The sequence below is a fragment of the Pagrus major genome, chromosome 24 (assembly GCF_040436345.1).
Source record: "Pagrus major chromosome 24, Pma_NU_1.0".
In the NCBI taxonomy this organism is placed as follows: domain Eukaryota; kingdom Metazoa; phylum Chordata; class Actinopteri; order Spariformes; family Sparidae; genus Pagrus; species Pagrus major.
The window spans coordinates 16,265,479-16,285,305 of record NC_133238.1 but is presented as its reverse complement, the minus strand read 5'-3'; the positions used below and the strand labels follow the sequence as shown (position 1 = coordinate 16,285,305).

The following is a 19,827-nucleotide window of genomic DNA, read 5'->3' as shown; positions in this document are numbered from 1 at the left end:
TCTCGTCTGTTTGATTATCCTCCATATTGCTCTTTATTTATTGTATTATTTATACACGTCTGCTGTTATTGGCCTCAACTCTGACATGTTTTAATCCCGTTTCAACCTTGTAAAGCCCTTTTTAACTGTGAAAACTGCTGCATGAATAAAGTTGCGTTGCGTTGTGTCCTGTCTACTTATTAGTGTAACTCATTTCTTACACTAACAGAAATGAGTGAATATGAATAACTCAAATAATCCTGTGAAGACTTTTTCAGGTGTATCCAGTCATTTTTCACACTGAATGGCAAAACAGATTTGTGTTAATGTGACGTTTCCAGCAGCATTTGTTGCACAGCCTTTTAACCATTAACAGAGAATCTGATGAGGTTGAACACATAAACTTTGTGTTGATACTCATAAAATTAAATCACATTTTACATTTTTCATAAGGTATTTTTCATTTGGTGTTACTGACTTTGCATTAAAATGTTTGTATGGAAACAAAGTTATTGTGGAGACCAAAACAGTGTGATGAGCGTCCCACAGTAATGGCAGTGCCATCAATGATCCATCTCACACGTTTTAAGTGACAGTAACTACATTTCCATTATGATGATGGTCTGTAATAAATAAACAAGTTGTTAAAGGAGCTTTATACAAAATCAATTCACTGCTAGTTGTCTAAGTTCTGCCCTGAAATCAAACCAAGATCAATATTCTGTTTAAAAAGTGTTTTATTTTATTTGCAATATTTGCAGAGTTGTTGGCTCCACAAGCAGCTTTGGCACCGACTCCTGGATCTCAAGCTGGTCCCTGTAATGGACGACTGTGCCCCCCTGTGGACAGTCAGCCTGGACCAGGACCAGAACCAGAATCTGTTCTTCACCTGAAACCTGTTGATTCACCATCGCTCCCATCTGAGCCTCCCCCATCCTCCCTCTCCTCTCAGCCTCCTCCCTCATCCTCCCTCTCCTCTCAGCCTCAGAAATGCTACTAAACACCTAGCTAACAGTGCCTCTGCTCTACACCTAGCTAACAGAAATGCTACTCTACACCTAGCTAACAGTGCCTCTGCTCTACACCTAGCTAACAGAAATGCTACTCTACACCTAGCTAACAGTGCCTCTGCTATACACCTAGCTAACAGAAATGCTACTCTACACCTAGCTAACAGTGCCTCTGCTCTACACCTAGCTAACAGTGCCTCTGCTCTACACCTAGCTAACAGTGCCTCTGCTCTACACCTAGCTAACAGTGCCTCTGCTATACACCTAGCTAACAGTGCCTCTGCTCTACACCTAGCTAACAGACATGCTACTCTACACCTAGCTAACAGTGCCTCTGCTCTACACCTGGCTAACTGTGCCTCTGTTCTACACCTAGCTAACAGTGTCTCTGTTCTACACCTAGCTAACAGAAATGCTACTCTACACCTAGCTAACAGAAATGCTACTCTACACCGAGCTAACAGTGCCTCTACTTTATACATAGTGTAGGTGTAGGATCTTTTGTTCCTTTCATCATTAGAAACACATGAAACAAGTCAGAGTGTTTCAGGTGGAGTGTCGAGTACATCTGATCATATTTTACTGTCCATTTACAACTTTGTTCACAATGACTCTTTACAATTAAAGCTACAGACGAGTCAATGTTTCCTGTTTCTGACATTTCACTGATATTTCTGGATTTTACTGGAACAAGAGCCAGAATTCAAAACAACACACGACAGAAAGTACAAGTCAACGCAATTTCCACAATTTAATGGAAGAAGTTTAAAATGTAAATGAAGAATCAGTTTGAATCATTTTGTACAAAGTTCACTGATGAATTTATTACAAGAAGCTGAAAGATTGATGTGACTGTGATCCTGTACAGACTCAACTGTTCAGCACTGACAATGTTTCTGTGACAGGAGGAGACTCTGCAGACTAAACACCACACAGACACACTGAGGAACCAGACCTGGACCACCAGAGCCCAAATCCAGGATAAAGAGGTTCAGTGAATGTGGTGCTGAAGGTGTGGAGGCGGATCAGTGAGTCAGAGGAGACTCTGTAGAAGGACAGAGTGCCAGCAGGACAGTCCACATACACTGCTACTCTACCAGAGGAGGAGGAGGAGGAGGAGGAGGAGGAGGAGATGTTTGTTCTTCTGTTATTGTGACAGACATAGTAACGACCATTAAACCACCTCAGACTCCAGGACTGATCATTACATCCAAATACACAGTCTTTACTGTCTTTACTGTCTCCTCTCCTGCTGATTCTTCTGTAACTCACTGATATAGAAACATCTCCGCTCCACTCGACCTCCCAGTAACAGCGACCAGTCAGACCAGTTCTACACAGCAGCTGAGGAGGCCAGGACTCAAACCTCTCTGGATGATCAGGATGTGACTGATCCTCCTCCACACTTGTCATCTTCCTGTTGTTGTCAGACAGTTTGATGAGTCTGCTGACTGTGTTTGTGTCGACTGTGAGCTCACAGGAATCTGATGGAGAGAAAAAGACACAACACAGCTGCAGTTATTAATGTATCATCAGTGTGGTGATGACATCACAGATGTGACTGAGTGATGTCACAGTGTGAAGCTGAATCAAAGTAAAAACACACTCACACTTCCTCAGACCTGGTGTCAACCATCGGACTCCAGCAGGCTCCACCCTGAAAGGAGGAGGGGGGTCAGAGCAGCACATCCTCTTTCAGCATGCAAACATGGACATGACATGACTCATACACAGAAACACAACATGTCCATCAGGCTGCTTCTCCCTGTTTCCCTGAACCTCTTCACCTCTGCCACTCTCCTCACACACTGAGAGTGAGCCACAGGATGTTGGTGTGTGTGAAAGAGGACGACAACATGTGAGGACACACACAAACCTCTGTTTGGATTTATGACTTCATCTTTATGTTATTGGATGTTGCTGCTGTTTCCTGTGGGCTACCTGACGCTTGCTGTCTGATCCAATGTCAGCTTGTGCTTATGTTTGTATATTACAGGACTTTTGGATTTGGATGTCAGAACTTTTGAGGTCAGATTCCTGTTTGAAGCTTCCAGGGCTTTTCTGAATCTCACCTGCACAGTCTGCTTTTTGTTCTCGCTGTGTTTCTGCTGCTTTGTTTCACTGTGCAAATAAACAAATACAATTTATACGTAATAAATCATCAGAAAACGTTGGACGTTGGTTCTGCTGTGGTAAACATGATGTGTCCAGATGTGACAGAGGAACATCTGACTATGAAGCCAGGAATCTGTCTTTCTGTCTGTCTGTCTGTGGTCCACATGTCTCCAGAACCGTTCATCCAGTCTACTTTATACTTGGCAGGTTTGTTGCTGAGGACTCACAGAAGTGCAGCGTTGACTTTGAATTCAATGTTAGAAGTTTTTATGGCCGCGACAACTGACCCATTACATCCGTTATAAAAACAGCTGCCGACCAGTTTCACGGTGGATTAGCTGGTTGACGTTACGATGCAGGCGCTGTGGCACGGAGCGAGCTGTTTCACTTCATAGTCAAAGACGGTCGAGCCGAAGATGCGTCAGGAAAACACAGTCAGTGCAGCAGTTCTGGTCTCCTGCGGTGGGGAGCAGTAAGCCAGCCAATGGCGCCTCGCGTAGCTCAGGTGATGAAACAGGAAGCTACTCGGAGTCGCGCCGTCTCCTTTCTGAATGGGCTCCGTTAGCGTTTGCAATATAGCGGAGGCCACGGAGGCAACGGGAACTACAAACGTTACAGAAGAGAAAAGTGTACGAGCCAAGTCATCAAAAGTGGCAGCACTTTATATTAAAGTGTTCAAAGAAAACAGCTACAAGATGTGCAGAGCTGCTCTCACATGGCCCAGTAGCACCACATCACTGAGCAGCTGAAGAGAAAGCAGGTCGGAGCCACTATGGGTGAAGGAGACTCGGCACGGTAACTTAGGAAACCTTTCAAACCCAGTAGATCAAAACACAACAGAGACAGAACTATAACCAAAGCTGACAATAACAGCACAACACTAAATAATAAGTGTCGTCACATATAACATGAACAACTCTCAGCTGACTGTCACTCACTGTCCCTCAGTTTGTGGCAGCAGAACATAGACTGCTGCTGGATCACAGCTCTTTGGGTTCTCCCCTAGTAGGACTGTTCATGTTTCTTCATCTACTGGCTCAACAAACCCTTTGTAATCTATTACATGTTGAACATGTGTTTCTCTAATGTGTTGATACTTTTCACATGTTGTGAGGAAGTGCTGCTCTGTTGTTGTTGTGTTTTATTGTACAGGCCTGATCTGTATTTGCCCTTTACATCAGCACATATTACCTCAAACAACAAGGCAGTTACTGAGTTCACTGAGCTTCATGTGAATTGTGCTACTCTGCATACTGATATTATATAATATTGTGTCTCTCACTTCACAAAGAAACAAGTCAACATGGCGACTACGTTGTGAGGAAGGATGCCCCATGACACCACAGCCAGCAGCTGCTCTGACTGATGCTATCCTCAGTATGCTGCTAACACACATGAGGCCACTATCAATGGTGGAGGATGAAGGAGTGCTATGTGCACTTTAGAAAACAAACTATATTTTACTTTTGCATTCTTCATGTAACAAACATTTTAGAGGTGTGAATCTTCACCGGCCTCACGATTCCATTACGATTCAGCTGTCGACGATTCTCGATGCATCTCAGTGTTTGTCATCCTCGATGATCTGTATCACTGCACACGGCTACTTTTCATCATTTAAATCCCCCTTTTATTCTGAAAGTTCTTCCAATAATCAGACTACAGCAGGCTACAAAATAAAAGCTGCATCTTTTCAGTAATCAAACAAAACATGTCTCCTTCTGCAGCGTCTTTCACGTGTGTCTACAATAATATAGTTTTCACATGGCAGCTTTAAGATGAAACATCTACTGACTCTGCTGCACACACCTCTCTCAGAGTTGGACAGCAGAGTTGACAGCACCTCCTCAGATCTCGGCTGATCAGCTGGGCTGCTGTAACAGTGATTATTTATGGCTGCAGACGTTAGCTTCAGCTGAAAATGGCCGACGTGATTAGTGATTGTTGTGAGGCAGAAGTCTCGTCCAGTTCCTGCTTCACAGCAAGTTCATAAAATCTGACGTGTGTCCCGAGATGTCCGTTTAAAAAAACACTCTTTTTAATCCCTCTCAGATGATCTCTGCCTCCCTCCAACATCCCTCCCACATCAGTAACGTTAGTCAGAAATCCTCCCACAGTTCAAAACATGGGAGCAACGTCACAACGTAACTTTATTGTCCAGCTGAGGCCGAACAATCAACAATCAACATGAGCTGCAGACTCTGGATTCTGCTCTGTCTCTGCATCGTGATGCATCTTATAATGGAGACATTTCCACACCTCTAATACATTTATGTTGCTTTTACAGTTTGAAGTTGTTTGAAAGTGAACTGAACAAGACTAAAGAGGAAAATGTGACAGCAATGTTTTATTTTTTAATAAAATGCATAATATAAAATAAACCTGCTTTTGTCTTTTCATGTGATTAATGGGTTATGAAAATAGTTGTTAGTTGCAGCCCTATAATTAGTGCCAACAAACACTACTCTGTGTTGTGTTGGTAGGAGTGAGTCTCTCCGGTATGTGACAGCTACGAGCACGTTGCTGCAGTCACAGTAAAGTGCACGCTGTTATTACTGTAGTCGGCCATAAAGTGTGTGGATGGACTCAGTTAGTAACTGAAACCATGTGTGTTGTTTGCTGCCACACAAGAGAAATTAAAAGTCCATTCATGCAACGTTGTCACGCCATCTTCCTGCATTTAACACTTCCTATAAATCCTCCACAATAAAGGTCCTGCATTACATAGTTATTTGAAAGCTTTTATTGTGAAGCATCAAAATCAGGAAACATTGGATTTCCACCAGCAGAACCTGAACACGACTCCAGAACAGCTGAAAGTGAAGCTGAGTCAACAGCTACGAGCCAGGCTGAAGTACATTACAACAGCATTAAACCAGAGGTCCACCAGCTACTGTAGAGAGCTGCAGCTCTGCACAGGTCACATATCATGTTAATCAATGGAGCAGATGATTGATCACTGAATGTTTTCTTTTCTTTTGTCATTTGATTTTGCTGACGGTGCAAAACACTGAAACTTTCCTGCCCCTGCAGGCTGTTATAATGAGAACTACCCAAAACAGCCCAAACTCAGCTGGAGCAGCAGTTTCCTCATGACAGGAGCCAAGACGGCACCACTGACCCATCTTAAATTAATCTATGCACTGCTGCTGTTATGGTGATGTGATGGGAATGTTCCACCTTGTGTCATCTAACATTGTTATTGGACTGTTTTATATCTTCTGTTCACTTTAAACTGATGCCACAGGCAGTTGTTACAGTCTGTAAATGGTTTCACACTGAGGCACAGATACACTTGTCAGTGATGATCTAGAATGCAGTTACTCCAGTGTTGATAAAGATCCATGTCAGAACCATTTTAAGTTCAAAGTCAAGCACTTTGGCAGAAACACTGATTCTCCAGTTCAGGGAAAGACTTTCTGTGACATTCAGTGATTAAATTCATTTGTGTGTCACAGAAATTTTTTGAATTTGAGGTTCAGTATTTTCTGATCACACATCTGACACAGAGGGTCTATTGTTATTATTAATATCATAACACAGCAGTGACGTGGTGGAAATTAGATTTAATGTTAATGTTTTGATAACCCTCTGCAATCTGTGTGGAGTGTGTGAAGTAGTTTGGATGACGGTTCATCAAGCAGCAAAACCAGAGGCCAACAAATCAAACAGGCACATTTTGAACAGGCACTAAACTAGTCTGAAAAAAGAGGTGTAACTTTAGTGTTTGTGCCGAGACTCTCCTGGTCGCTGATCTTCATCTCTTCTTCTCATCTTCCTCTCTTCACTTGTAACTCTTGGCTTCGTGCCATGCTGCCTTTTCTCCTGAACTGAACTGAACAACTGGAGGTGGAGTAAACGAAGCAGACCTCCCGACACTGAACCATCTACAGTCGAGATACAGAGTCTCACACTGACTGTCTGTGGCTGCAGCAGGACTCTTCATACCTGAGAGTGTCCAGTCTCCAGCCTGGATCCTCCAGTCGAGCAGACAGCAGCTTCACTCCTGAGTCTCCTGGATGATTGTAGCTCAGGTCCAGCTCTCTCAGATGGGAGGGGTTGGAGTCCAGAGCTGAGGCCAGAGAAGTACAGCCTTCCTCTGTGATCAGACAGCCTGACAGCCTGCAGACACACAAAACAACGTACATCACAGATCAGCTGAGGGTCCTGATGATTCAGTGCACATCTGTGTTTAAGGGTTTAACGTTTATTATATTCATCATCTTAGTTTTCACTAATTTACTAATCAGCACTAAACACAGAGTATAACTGAAGCTGATGGAAATGTCATTAGTTTTGCAAATATTTGGTCATGAACCAACATATTGTACAGATTAAAATGATGACCTGATGATGGAGGATCACCAAAGTAATTACAGTTCATCCTGAGGGGAGCACGAATGTCTGAACCAAACCTCATGGCAATCCATCCAATGGTTGTTGAGATATGTAAGTCGGGACCAAAGTGTAGAATAGACTGACAGACCCACATTTTATATATATATATACAGTACATTTTCTCTCTCCCTCTCTCATATATATATATATATATATATATATATATATATATATATATATATATATATATATATATATATATGTAAATAGATTAGTGGTGTCATTGGTTTTGTTTTGTTACTTTGATGAGTGAAGGATCTGTTAAGTTGTCCGACTGTGAACACTATCAGAACATCACACTCCTGTTCACGCAGGTCGTCTCGCCTATGTTTTGGCTGTTTTACCAACTCTGTTGGAGGATCAGAGGTGGAATGAAACTGTCCCCCCATTCCACCTTTGTAACTTTCACACCTACAGGAAGCTAAAGCACGCTCACCTCCCTCACCACCTGCTGACCAACTTCTATCGGTCAGCGATAGAAAGCCTCCTGACCTACTGCTGCACGGTGTGGTTCTACAGCTGCACAACACAGGACAGGAAGGACCTGCAGCGGGTGGTGAGGGCAGCAGAGCGTGTCATCAGGACGACACTACCCCCTCTCAGAGACATTTACACTGGCCGACACCAAAAGAAGGCCAGCTGTATTGTTAAGGACCCCACTCACCCCGGACATTACCTGTTCTCCCCCCCTGCCCTCTGGGAAGAGATATAGATCCATCAGATCTAGAACAAACAGACTGAAGAACAGTTTCTTCCCACAGGCAGTGAAATGCACAACCCTCCCTTCACCCCTCACTCTCTAAAGACTTCACACCAGTGCAATAACCCTCCACTACCACCCCTCACACACATACTCACTTGTGTACATATTACCTACATACTTGTGTGAATCTTGTGTCTATTTATCTTGTTGTATATATTTTACTATTTTTATCTATTTTGTTGTACTTGTTTATATCCATCCATCCATCCATTATCTGCCGCTTATCCGGGGCCGGGTCGCGGGGGCAGCTGCCTGAGCAGGGATACCCAGACTTCCCTCTCCCCGGACACTTCCTCCAGCTCCTCCGGGAGGATCCCAAGGCGTTCCCAGGTCAGCCGGGTGACATAGTCACTCCAGCGTGTCCTGGGTCTTCCTCGGGGTCTCTTCCTCCCGGTGGGGCATGCCTGGAACACCTCCCGAGGGAGGCGTCCAGGGGGCATCCGATACAGATGCCCGAGCCACCTCAGCTGACTCCTCTCGATGTGGAGGAGCAGCGGTTCTACTCCGAGCTCCTCCCGCGTGACAGAGCTCCTCACCCTATCTCTAAGGGAGCGCCCTGCCACCCTGCGGAGGAAACTCATTTCGGCCGCTTGTATCCGGGATCTTATTCTTTCGGTCATGACCCAAAGTTCATGACCATAGGTGAGGGTAGGAACGTAGACTGACCGGTAAATCGAGAGCTTCGCCTTTCGGCACAGCTCTCTCTTCACCACGATAGACCGATACAACGACCGCATTACTGCGGCCGCTGCACCGATCCACCTGTCAATCTCACGCTCCATCCTTCCCTCACTCGTGAACAAGACCCCAAGATACTTAAACTCCTCCACTTGAGGCAGGAACTCTCCCCCAACCTGGAGGGAACAAGCCACCTTTTTCCGGTCGAGAACCATGGCCTCAGACTTGGAGGTGCTGATTCTCATCCCAACTGCTTCACACTCGGCTGCAAACCGCCCCAGAACATGCTGGAGGTCCCGGCTCGAAGGAGCCAACAAGACAACATCATCTGCGAAAAGCAGGGATGAAATCCGGTGGCTCCCGAACCAGATCCCCTCCAGCCCATGACTGCGCCTAGAAATTCTGTCCATAAAAATAATGAACAGAACCGGTGACAAAGGGCAGCCCTGCCGGAGTCCAACATGCACTGGAAACAGGTCTGACTTACTGCCGGCAATGCGAACCAAGCTCCTGCTCCGGTCGTACAGGGACCGTACAGCCCTTAGTAGAGGGCCCTCGACCCCGTACTCCCGAAGCACCCCCCACAGAATGCCACGAGGGACACGGTCGAATGCCTTCTCCAAGTCCACAAAACACATGTGGACTGGTTGGGCAAACTCCCATGAACCCTCCAGCACCCTGCTGAGGGTATAGAGCTGGTCCAGTGTTCCACGGCCAGGACGAAAACCGCATTGTTCCTCCTGAATCCGAGGTTCGACTATCGGCCGAATTCTCCTCTCCAGTACCCTGGAATAGACTTTACCAGGGAGGCTGAGGAGTGTGATCCCCCGGTAGTTGGAACACACTCTCCGGTCCCCCTTTTTGAATAGAGGGACCACCACCCCGGTCTGCCAGTCCAGAGGCACTGTCCCCGACTGCCACGCGATGTTGCAGAGACGTGTCAGCCAAGACAGCCCCACAACATCCAAAGACTTGAGGTACTCAGGGCGGATCTCATCCACCCCCGGTGCTTTGCCACCGGGCAGCTTCCGGACTACCTCGGTGACTTCAGCTTGGGTGATGAATGGATCAACCTCCGAGTCCCCAGCCTCTGCTTCCTCTATGGAAGACGTGTCAGTGGGATTGAGGAGATCCTCGAAGTACTCCTTCCACCGCCCGACGATATCCCCAGTCGAGGTCAACAGCTCCCCGCCTCCACCGTAAACAGTGTTGGCGGGGTGCTGCTTCCCCTTCCTAAGGCGCCGGATGGTTTGCCAGAATTTCCTCGAGGCCGACCGGTAGTCCTTCTCCATGGCCTCCCCGAACTTTTCCCAGGCCCGAGTCTTTGCTTCCGCGACCGCCCGTGCTGCAGCATGCTTGGCCTGCCGGTACCCGTCAGCTGCCTCAGGAGTCCCCCGAGCCAGCCAGGCTCGATAGGACTCCTTCTTCAGCTTGACAGCATCCCTTACTGTCGGTGTCCACCACCGAGTTCGGGGATTGCCGCCACGACAGGCACCGGAGACCTTACGGCCACAGCTCCGAACAGCCGCGTCAACAATGGAGGCAGAGAACAAGGCCCATTCGGACTCAATGTCCCCAGCCTCCCTCGGGATCTGGTCAAAGCTCTCCCGGAGGTGGGAGTTGTAGACCTCCCCGACAGAGGGTTCCACCAGACGTTCCCAGCAGACCCTCACAGTATGTTTGGGTCTGCCAAGTCTGTCCAGCTTCCTCCCCTGCCAGCGAAACCAACTCACCACCAGGTGGTGATCAGTTGACAGCTCAGCCCCTCTCTTCACCCGAGTGTCCAAGACATACGGCCGGAGGTCAGATGACACGACCACAAAGTCGATCATCGACCTCCGGCCTAGGGTGTCCCGGTGCCATGTGCACTGATGAACACCCTTATGCTTGAACATGGTGTTCGTTATGGACAAACTGTGACTGGCACAGAAGTCCAACAACAGAACACCACTCGGGTTCAGATCAGGGAGGCCGTTCCTCCCAATCACTCCCCTCCAGGCAACACTGTCGCTGCCTACGTGAGCGTTGAAGTCCCCCAGCAGAACGATGGAGTCCCCAGTTGAAGCACTCTCCAGTACCCCTCCCAGGGACCCCAAGAAGGCCGGGTACTCTGCACTGCCGTTTGGCCCATAGGCCGAAACAACAGTGAGAGACCTATCCCCGACCCGGAGGCGCAGGGAAACGACCCTCTCGTTCACCGGGGAAAACTCCAACACATGGCGGCTGAGCTGGGGAGCTATGAGCAAGCCCACACCAGCTCGCCGCCTCTCACCGCGGGCAACTCCAGAGTAGAAGAGAGTCCAGCCTCTCTCAAGGAGTTGGGTTCCAGAGCCCAGACTGTGCGTGGAGGAGAGCCCGACTATCTCTAGCCGGTAGCGCTCAACCTCCCACACCAGTTCAGGCTCTTTCCCCCTCAGCGAGGTGACATTCCATGTCCCCATGGCTAGAGTCACCGTCCGGGGATTGGGTCGCCGGGGCACCCGCCCAGGACAGCCACCCAAATCACACCGCACCGGCCCCTTCTGAACCCTCCTGCGGGTGGTGGGCCTACTGGAGGGCGGGCCCACATCGCTCCTTCGGGCTGTGCCCGGCCGGGTCCCGTGGGCAAAGACCCGGCCACCAGGCGCTCGCCTGCGAGCCCCAACCCCGGGCCTGGCTCCAGGGTGGGGCCCCGGTGACGCCATTCCGGGCGACGTACACTTCCTAGATGTCTTCTTAATCATAGGGGGCTGGAACCGCTCTTAGTCTGACCTGTCACCTAGGACCTGTCTGCCTTGGGAGACCCTACCAGGGGCATTAAGCCCCGGACAACATAGCTCCTAGGATCATTCAGGTACGCAAACCCCTCCACCACGGTAAGGTGTCGGTTCAAGGAGGAGTTTATATTTGATATCTATTTGTCAAACTAAGAGCTGCTTCTATGTTTCGTTGTTTTTGAAACAATGACAATAAACATCTATTCTATTCTGCAGCGAGGTGGAATATCGGCACAAGATTCCCGTCTTGAAAAGGCAGTGTGAATGGGGCTTCTGTCTCTCTCTCTCTCTCAACCCAACCAGTTGCGACAGATGGCGGCCCACCACTAAGTCCGGTTCTGCTCGAGCTTTGTGCCTGTTAAAAGGCAGTTTTCTTCTCGCCACTGTGTCAAGTGCTTGTTCATAGGTGAAATGTTGTGTCTCTTTAATAAATTGAATAATATTAAGAGTATGATCAAGACCTACTCCAATTGTAAAGTTACATGAAATAATGAAAAAAATAATTAATCCTGACCTGAGAGATTCAAGGACACAGTGTGAACTCTCCAGTCCAACAGACAGCTGCTTCACTCCTGAATCCTGCAGGTTGTTGTTACTCAGGTCCAGCTCTCTCAGACTAGAGGACTGGGAGCTGAGAACTGAGGACAGAGCTTCACAGCTTCTCTCTGAGAGGTTACAGCCACTTAGTCTGAAGAGAAAAAAAAGAAGACAGATAACATAACTTATGAATAACTTTTCATGTCTTCATATTAGGAGGATTATTTATATAGGACAGCTCACAGAGATGACAGGAAATGGGGATGAGAGAGGGGGGATGACACGCAGCAAAGGACCAGAGGTCGAACTTGAAACCTGGGCCACTGCAGTGAGGACAAAGACTCTGTACATGGGACACATGCTCTACCAACTGAGCTACAGGAGCACCCCAGGGGGTCCCACTTTTTAAAAATTATAACATTGCGACCCAATTCACAATAGGCCTAATAAACTTGAAAAGAGCAGATCTGTGCATAAATTAACATTCCAAAGTATTTATCCACGTCCACTTATATTGTGTTGAATACACCAGCCATTTCAAAGAGATACTTTATTAAATAACTACTGTGTTTAATGCTTGTGCTACCAAAAACATATATATGTGACAAAAACATTATAAATGAGATCAATTAAATGCAGTTTTCAAAGAGAAGGGAGCAGTCAGGTCACTCAGTGTCTTCTGAAGCTATGAGTTGTAATGTCACATAAACTATGCTGGAATGTGGTTCAATGCTTCTTAGTGTCTAAATATTTTGGCACATGATCACTGTAAGTCCTACAAGCAAGTGGGTGTTTTAGCTGTGAATCAGTGAAATGATGAACTCAATCCCCCATGTGGCTCACAGGTGTACTGTAGATAGAGATCTTAAATTAAAGACTATGAACGAAAGTCTGCAAATATATTTGGAAACCCAAATAAAATCCTCTCTGGGAATGACTGGTATATATAATCTCTTGCTCCATTGCTGTTCAGTTCTAAGGATGTTGTCAATGTGGCAATAAATTAAGACTGAATTGAGAATGAACAGACATCCAGGTATCAAAGTCATATGATATCCAACATAAATGAGGTTCTCCCTCCTCATTGTTCATGTTGTGCAGGAGTTGAATTAAGGAAAGAAAACAAGTTTGATAGCAAAGAAATCTACCAGAAATATATAAATGATTTCACAACAAACAGTAACATGATCTGACCTCAAACTTTCCAGATTGCAGTGTGGACTCTCCAGTCCAGCCGACAGCTGCTTCACTCCTGAATCCTGCAGGTCGTTGTTACTCAGGTCCAGCTCTCTCAGACTAGAGGACTGGGAACTGAGAACTGAGGACAGAGCTTCACAGCTTCTCTCTGAGAGGTTACAGCCACTCAGCCTGGACAAAGAATAATGAGCAGAACAAGAACATTATTTCTATTTGGGTCAATAACAGCACATTTACTGCATTCTGAAAAAGCTTCTTCACACTTACAGAGCTTTGTTGGAGGCTTTGACCACTGGCAGCAGCCTCAGAAGAGCCTCCTGTGAAGCAGAGTATTTCTTCAGGTCAAACACGTCCAAATCTTTTTCTGATGACAGTAAGATGAAGACCAGAGCTGACCACTGAGCAGGAGACAGTTTATCTGTGGAGAGACTTCCTGATCTCAGGGACTGTTGGATCTTCTCCACTAGAGAACGATCGTTCAGTTCATTCAGGCAGTGGAACAGATTGATGCTTCTCTCTGCAGGCAGAGTCTCTTCAAACTTATTCTTGATGTAACTGACTGTTTCCTGATTGGTCTGTGAGCTACTTCCTGTCTGTGTCTGCAGACCTCGCAGGAGAGTCTGATTGGTCTGCAGTGAAAGACCCAGGAGGAAGCGGAGGAACAAGTCAAGGTGTCCATTTTGACTCTGTAAGGCCTCGTCCACAGCACTCTGGTAGAAACGTGTCTCTGCAGATTGATTGGCTGCTGTTTTTTCCTCTGACATGAGATTGACTCCAGAGTTGATGAATGTCAGATGGACATGAAGAGCAGCCAGAAACTCCTGAACACTCAGATGGACGAAGCAGAACACCTTGTCCTGGTACAGTCCACTCTCCTCTTTAAAGATCTGTGTGAACACTCCTGAGTACACTGAGGCTGCTCTGATATCGATGCCACACTCTGTCAGGTCTGATTCATAGAAGATCAGTTTTCCTTTCTTCAGCTGCTCAAAAGCCAGTTTTCCCAGAAACTCAATCATCTTCTTGCTCTCTGGAGTCCAGTGTGGATCTGTCTCAGCTCCTCCATCATACTTGACCTTCTTCCGTTTGGCCTGAACCACCAGGAAGTGGATGTACATCTGTGTCAGGGTCTTGGGCAGCTCTCCTCCCTCTCTGGTCTTCAACACATTCTCCAGAACTGTAGCAGTGATCCAGCAGAAGACTGGGATGTGGCACATGATGTGGAGGCTTCGTGATGTCTTGATGTGGGAGATGATTCTGCTGGCCTGCTCCTCATCTCTGAATCTCTTCCTGAAGTACTCATCCTTCTGTGGGTCAGTGAACCCTCTGACCTCTGTCACCACGTGAACACACTCAGGAGGGATCTGATTGGCTGCTGCAGGTCGTGTGGTTATCCAGAGGCGAGCAGAGGGAAGCAGTTTCCCCCTGATGAGGTTTGTCAGCAGCACATCCACTGAGGTGGACTCTGTAACATCAGTCAGGATCTCAGTGTTGTGGAAGTCCAGAGGAAGTCGACACTCATCCAGACCGTCAAAGATGAACACAACCTGGAACTCTTCAAACCTGCTGATTTCTTTGGTTTCAGTGAAGAAGTGATGAACAAGCTCCACCAAGCTGAACTTTTTCTCTTTCAGCACATTCAGCTCTCTGAAGGTGAATGGAAATGTGAACTGTATGTCCTGGTTGGCTTTGTCTTCAGCCCAGTCCAGAGTGAACTTCTGTGTTAAGACTGTTTTCCCGATGCCAGCCACTCCCTTTGTCATCACTGTTCTGATTGGTTCATCTCTTCCAGGTGAGGCTTTAAAGATGTCTTCTCGTCTGACTGTTGTTTCTGGTCTGTCTGGTTTCCTGGATGCTGTTTCAATCTGTCTGACCTCATGTTCATCATTGACCTCTGCAGTCCCTCCCTCTGTGATGTAGAGCTCTGTGTAGATCTGATTCAGAAGGGTTGGGTTTCCTGCTTTAGCGATCCCCTCAAACACACACTGGAACTTCTTCTGAAGGTCAGATTTGAGTTTACGCTGACAAACTGCAGAATGACTTCCTGAATGAACACACAACAAAGATCATCAGCGTTGGCAGTTTGTGTTATTATCTGAACAAACTTCTGACAGCTGAGAAGGCTGCTGTCTCTGCTTCTACACATGCATGAAGTGCAGTTGCACGCTACCGGTAAGCTAGCTCTGTCCTTTGGATATGTGTCAGAAAAAATAAAGTGTCAGCTTAGCTGTCTGTCTTCTTTTAATCCTGCCTGTCCTGACTCCAGCGCTGCTTCTTCTCCTCACCTTTTCAAGTCTGCTGCTCATCCACAATCTCTGCCACTACGCCTGGATCGAAGTTGTACTACCCCAAAATCTTTTTGTTTGGCGACTTTAAGTTTGTACATTTGGTTAATCCACAGCTAAACTGTATAGAATCTATGATGTCATCAGTCGTTATAACTTGACTCGTATGTTTGGGATCACAGAGCGGATAAACAAAGAGTTAGGCTGATGTTGAGATATGTTGGAACTCTGAACATCTTTACTCTTCTTACATTATTTGTTCATTCACTTAAAGGAGACACTACAGTTTATTGTATTGAATGTTTTCGGCCTGCAGATCCTTTAAATAACTGTAGCTCAGAGGTTTTTAAAGTCTCAGTCTGTGGGCCTCCCCTCACACAAAGCCTGGACACCCCTGCTCAGTTTGGCTTAATTCCTGGATGTCTATGACATCATCATGTGATTCATTTCAAGAGACATTCAACAATTGAGCAAAAATATCCTGTTATTATTTATGCTGTCTGACATGAATTCAAACATCACCAAATAGACAGCAAAGTGAGAAAACAGTAACCGATTCCCCCAAACGACTGTAACTCTGAACTCTCTTTAACCAAATCACACAGATTTATCATATTCTTTGTGAAGTCCTTTTGATAACTAAGACAATAACTACTGTCATATTTTTCACCTCCATTCACTGAGCCTCTCCTCAAACTGTTCAGAGCCTCCCTGAGAAGATCCACATCTCACTTTGAAGCCTCTGCTGTAGCTGATATGATTGTCTCCTCTAGTCCGGTGATACAGATCCTACAAAATTTATAAAATCCGTCCTTCCTGTTTCTCGTCCCACTGTGTTCTCTACTATTAACTACTCTCTCAGTGCTGGTTCAATAACCGGCTATTCAGAAAAAGGCCAGTGTTCAGACACCTTTAAAGAAAAGTCTTGACCAGCCCTTTCACACAATTATAGACCAGTATCAAAGATAAACTTTTATTCAAAATCTTCAAAAAAAAAAAGTGTCACAGACCAAATCCTGAAGTTGGTTGATGAAGTTTTTCTATCTTTGCTTTCACTCAGTTATAATTGAGTCAAACTACACTTGGTCTTTCAGGGCTTCCACACAAACCAGAGAAAACAGCAGCTTTACCTTCAGTCTGAGAGGAGGACGCTCCTCTGTTCTCTGAAGCTCCTCCAGCATCTTTCACATCCACTGACACTGAGAGAGAAAGAGACATTGTGTGATATTATTTCAGTTTAACTTCATACTTGTTTTTTTAAATGTGCCTGTGTTACGTACTGTAGGTTACATAGCTCACATGCTGGGAGTCCTAAAATACAGTAATTATTAATGTTCTAGATGATCGCAGTGATGTATTCTTGCTTGATTTTGTGCCATGAAGCATCTCATACTTGTTTAACTGCTCCTGAACAAACACATTAACATCACAACATCTCATTGGTTATTTGAGGAATTCATAAAATACCACACTAATTATAAGATCTGGTATTCTTCCTCTGGCCATTGAGGTTGGTCGATTTAAAAATATTCCCGAGGAGAATAGAATATGTGAAATGTGTGAGCTAGATGAAGTAGAAAGTGAGTCTCATTTCCTTTTATATTGTACAAAGTATGATGATTTGAGAGAGGTATTATTTCATGAAATCTGTGGACAAAACCCTGAAATATTTTGGTGCTCTGATGAGCAGAAGCTGGAGTGGTTGTTTAATTTCAATGTGTTTAAAACTGCTAGCTTCATTTCTCAAGCTTGGAAAAGAGGACAGGTAAATTTGTTTAATTAATTTTTGATGATTTCTCTTGAACCTTGTCTTCCCTTTCTTTTTTCTTTAGATAATGGTTTTGAACCCCTGTTTGTTTTCTTACTTCTTTGATGTGCTGATGATGTGCTCTAGATCCGGTTTGTTTTCTTGGTGTCTTATAAGCCCATGCGGGCTGGGCATACATGTATGCATATCACAATAATAAAAGTAATCATTCAATTCATATAAAACCATCCACATTAGTAAGTGACAGAAGAGTCTTAAACCAAAGAGTCACATAAAGAGAATTAATCAGGGAGCTCCATCATGTCTCTGTCCTCTTAATAAAGAACAATGATTGATAACTTCAACCTTTTCTCATAAAAACAAGTTGTGGCCTTTAATTTTATTCTCTGGTGAATTCAATGAGCTTCCCTACTGAGACTCTGCTCCTTCAAGTATTGTGTCACCAGTTTCCACCGGCTATCTTTCTCTGAAAATACAAAAAATATTAAACTGTGACTGACCTTCTGATCCTGAGCTGGTTTCTGGCAGGTTCTGCAGCAGGTCAATCCTGGGTATCTCCTGTAAAACCTTCTTGGTCACCTTCACAGCTCCACGCAGTTTATAGGTTTTCACCATCAGGTCCACTGTTGTCAACCTGTCTGCATTCTCCAGTTTGGACACTTTGATGGATTTGTAGTTGTAGTTTTTCAGGATGTCGGGCTGCTGCAGAAACCATTTGAGCTTCTTAAATTCATCTTCTGTTAAATCTTCCAGAGTATTCAAGAGGTCCGCTTTCTTCAGAGTGGCTCCCTGCTAATAAAAGGCAGTATTATCAACCTGAAGGAAAACTGTGACACAAATATATCACAGCAGCAACAGGAGTTCTGATTGGCCGACACAGCAGTAGAGTCTGGCCAGTCAGAGCTCCTGCTGCTGCTCCGTGGGCTGGACTTAATGTAACTCTGAAGTGGTGCTCTGCTTACACGTCCTTCTGTCCCCAGATGTGAACAGCTGACCCTCTGTCCCATGTCCCATCAGCTTCTGTTCCCCCAGCTGTTACTTCTTGAAATGAAGCTGTCGTCTCATGACACCAAACACTGTGCAAGAAAGATGAAAACATGAAAACACAACTTTAAGATCAACACAGATAAAAGTGAATAAAACAAAAGTTCTTAGATGTTAACCAATAAAGCGTCCAATGTTCCACGACACGAGTCAGTTCTGTGCTGAAAAACATCTTCCTCAACGATCCTACAACGACGCTGCATTCTGACTATTCAAGTTGCGTTGGGCCCCAGAAATGATGCAACACGTCTTCCCATCGTGTGAATGCAGGCGTAATTGTTTAAAGCTTTGATGGCAGGTTATGCTTCGTCCTCTCATCTCATCAGGATCCTTCTGGTCACCAGAAGAGGAAAAAGCACCGTGACACTGAGCAGCAAACATTAGTTCATGTTCCAGCCTGCAGCTTCTCTCTCGTCAGTCTATCCTGCTAAGCCGGAAACTGCAGCTCCTGATCCGTCTGTTCTGCACTGCAACTTTATTCTTCCACATTTTGGAGGCAAATATTTTACTTTTTACTCAACTGCATCTGTTTGATAACTTTAGTTACATTACAGATTACATGCTGCATCAGAGCCGAGACTGAAAACTGGTTTTCCTGCGTTTCACAACTGAAGATAAGTTAACAAACCTTCACCTGAACAAACAGGTCGACTTGGTTTGTTGGCACCAGTTCAGTTTTAACTGAAAAACTGACTACATCACAGAAACATGAAGAGACTCAGTCTGACCAAAAGTCACAGATCATAGAAGAGTCAGTGGATTAATTCATGAAAATACAGATGTACAAACAGGAAGTAACAGTGTGGAAAGAATGAAGCACTGCTGTCATCAGGTATAAAATGTAACTCAATGACAGCAGAGTTTCTTCATCAAAGGTGTGTCCTGTTACCTGTCAGGATTCTGACCTGTTAAAGTCCAGATGAGCTCAAACAGGACGTCTACCTTCGTCTGCAGACACCCACAGACGCTGCTGGTGTCCGCTCATCCGACTGACAGCCGTCACATCCTCAGAACTTTAAGTCCAAATGGAGACGGGTCAGAATCACATGACAGCAGACAGGCAGAGGAAGTAGAGAAGAGGAGGGTACATTCAACAACACTGCCTCAAACCAGCAGCTGGCAGCAAACAGAGACTGAGAACTGGTTTTCCTGCGTTTCACAACTGACGACATGTTAAGCAACCTTCATCTGAACAAACAGGTCGACTTGGTTTGTTGGCACCAGTTCAGTTTTAACTTTGGTTGTTTTCACAGTGACGGTTGACTCAAAGACTCAAAAGCAGACTAAAAACTTGTAT

The 19,827-nt window shown here is 45.6% G+C and overlaps 1 protein-coding gene across 1 annotated transcript; it reads right to left on the bottom strand.

Moving 5' to 3' along the window:
- Positions 1–1,786: 1,786 nt before the first annotated feature.
- LOC141020406 (protein NLRC3-like) lies at positions 1,787–18,192 on the bottom strand. The gene is made up of 8 exons (XM_073495463.1): positions 17,987–18,192; positions 16,849–16,917; positions 13,701–15,477; positions 13,431–13,604; positions 12,214–12,387; positions 7,053–7,226; positions 2,600–2,646; positions 1,787–2,473 (listed from the first exon to the last, which is right to left on the bottom strand). The coding sequence occupies exons 1-8, from the start codon at positions 18,099–18,101 to the stop codon at positions 1,911–1,913; spliced, it is 3,093 nt and encodes a 1,030-aa protein (XP_073351564.1). The 5' UTR covers positions 18,102–18,192; the 3' UTR covers positions 1,787–1,910.
- Between the last annotated feature and the right edge of the window lie 1,635 nt (positions 18,193–19,827).

What these genes read in the sequence shown, in the direction of transcription:
- LOC141020406 (XM_073495463.1), bottom strand. Translation starts at nt 18,101, where the DNA reads ATGGTGAAAACCTATAAACTGCGTGGAGCTGTGAAGGTGACCAAGAAG. An exon ending in TGCAATCTGGAAAGTTTGAG is followed by an intron (nt 12,388 to 13,430) that starts GTCAGATCATGT and finishes TTTTCTCTTCAG; the next exon opens with ACTAAGTGGCTGTAACCTCT. An exon ending in TGGAGACTGGACACTCTCAG is followed by an intron (nt 2,647 to 7,052) that starts GTATGAAGAGTC and finishes TCCTCCTTTCAG; the next exon opens with GGTGGAGCCTGCTGGAGTCC.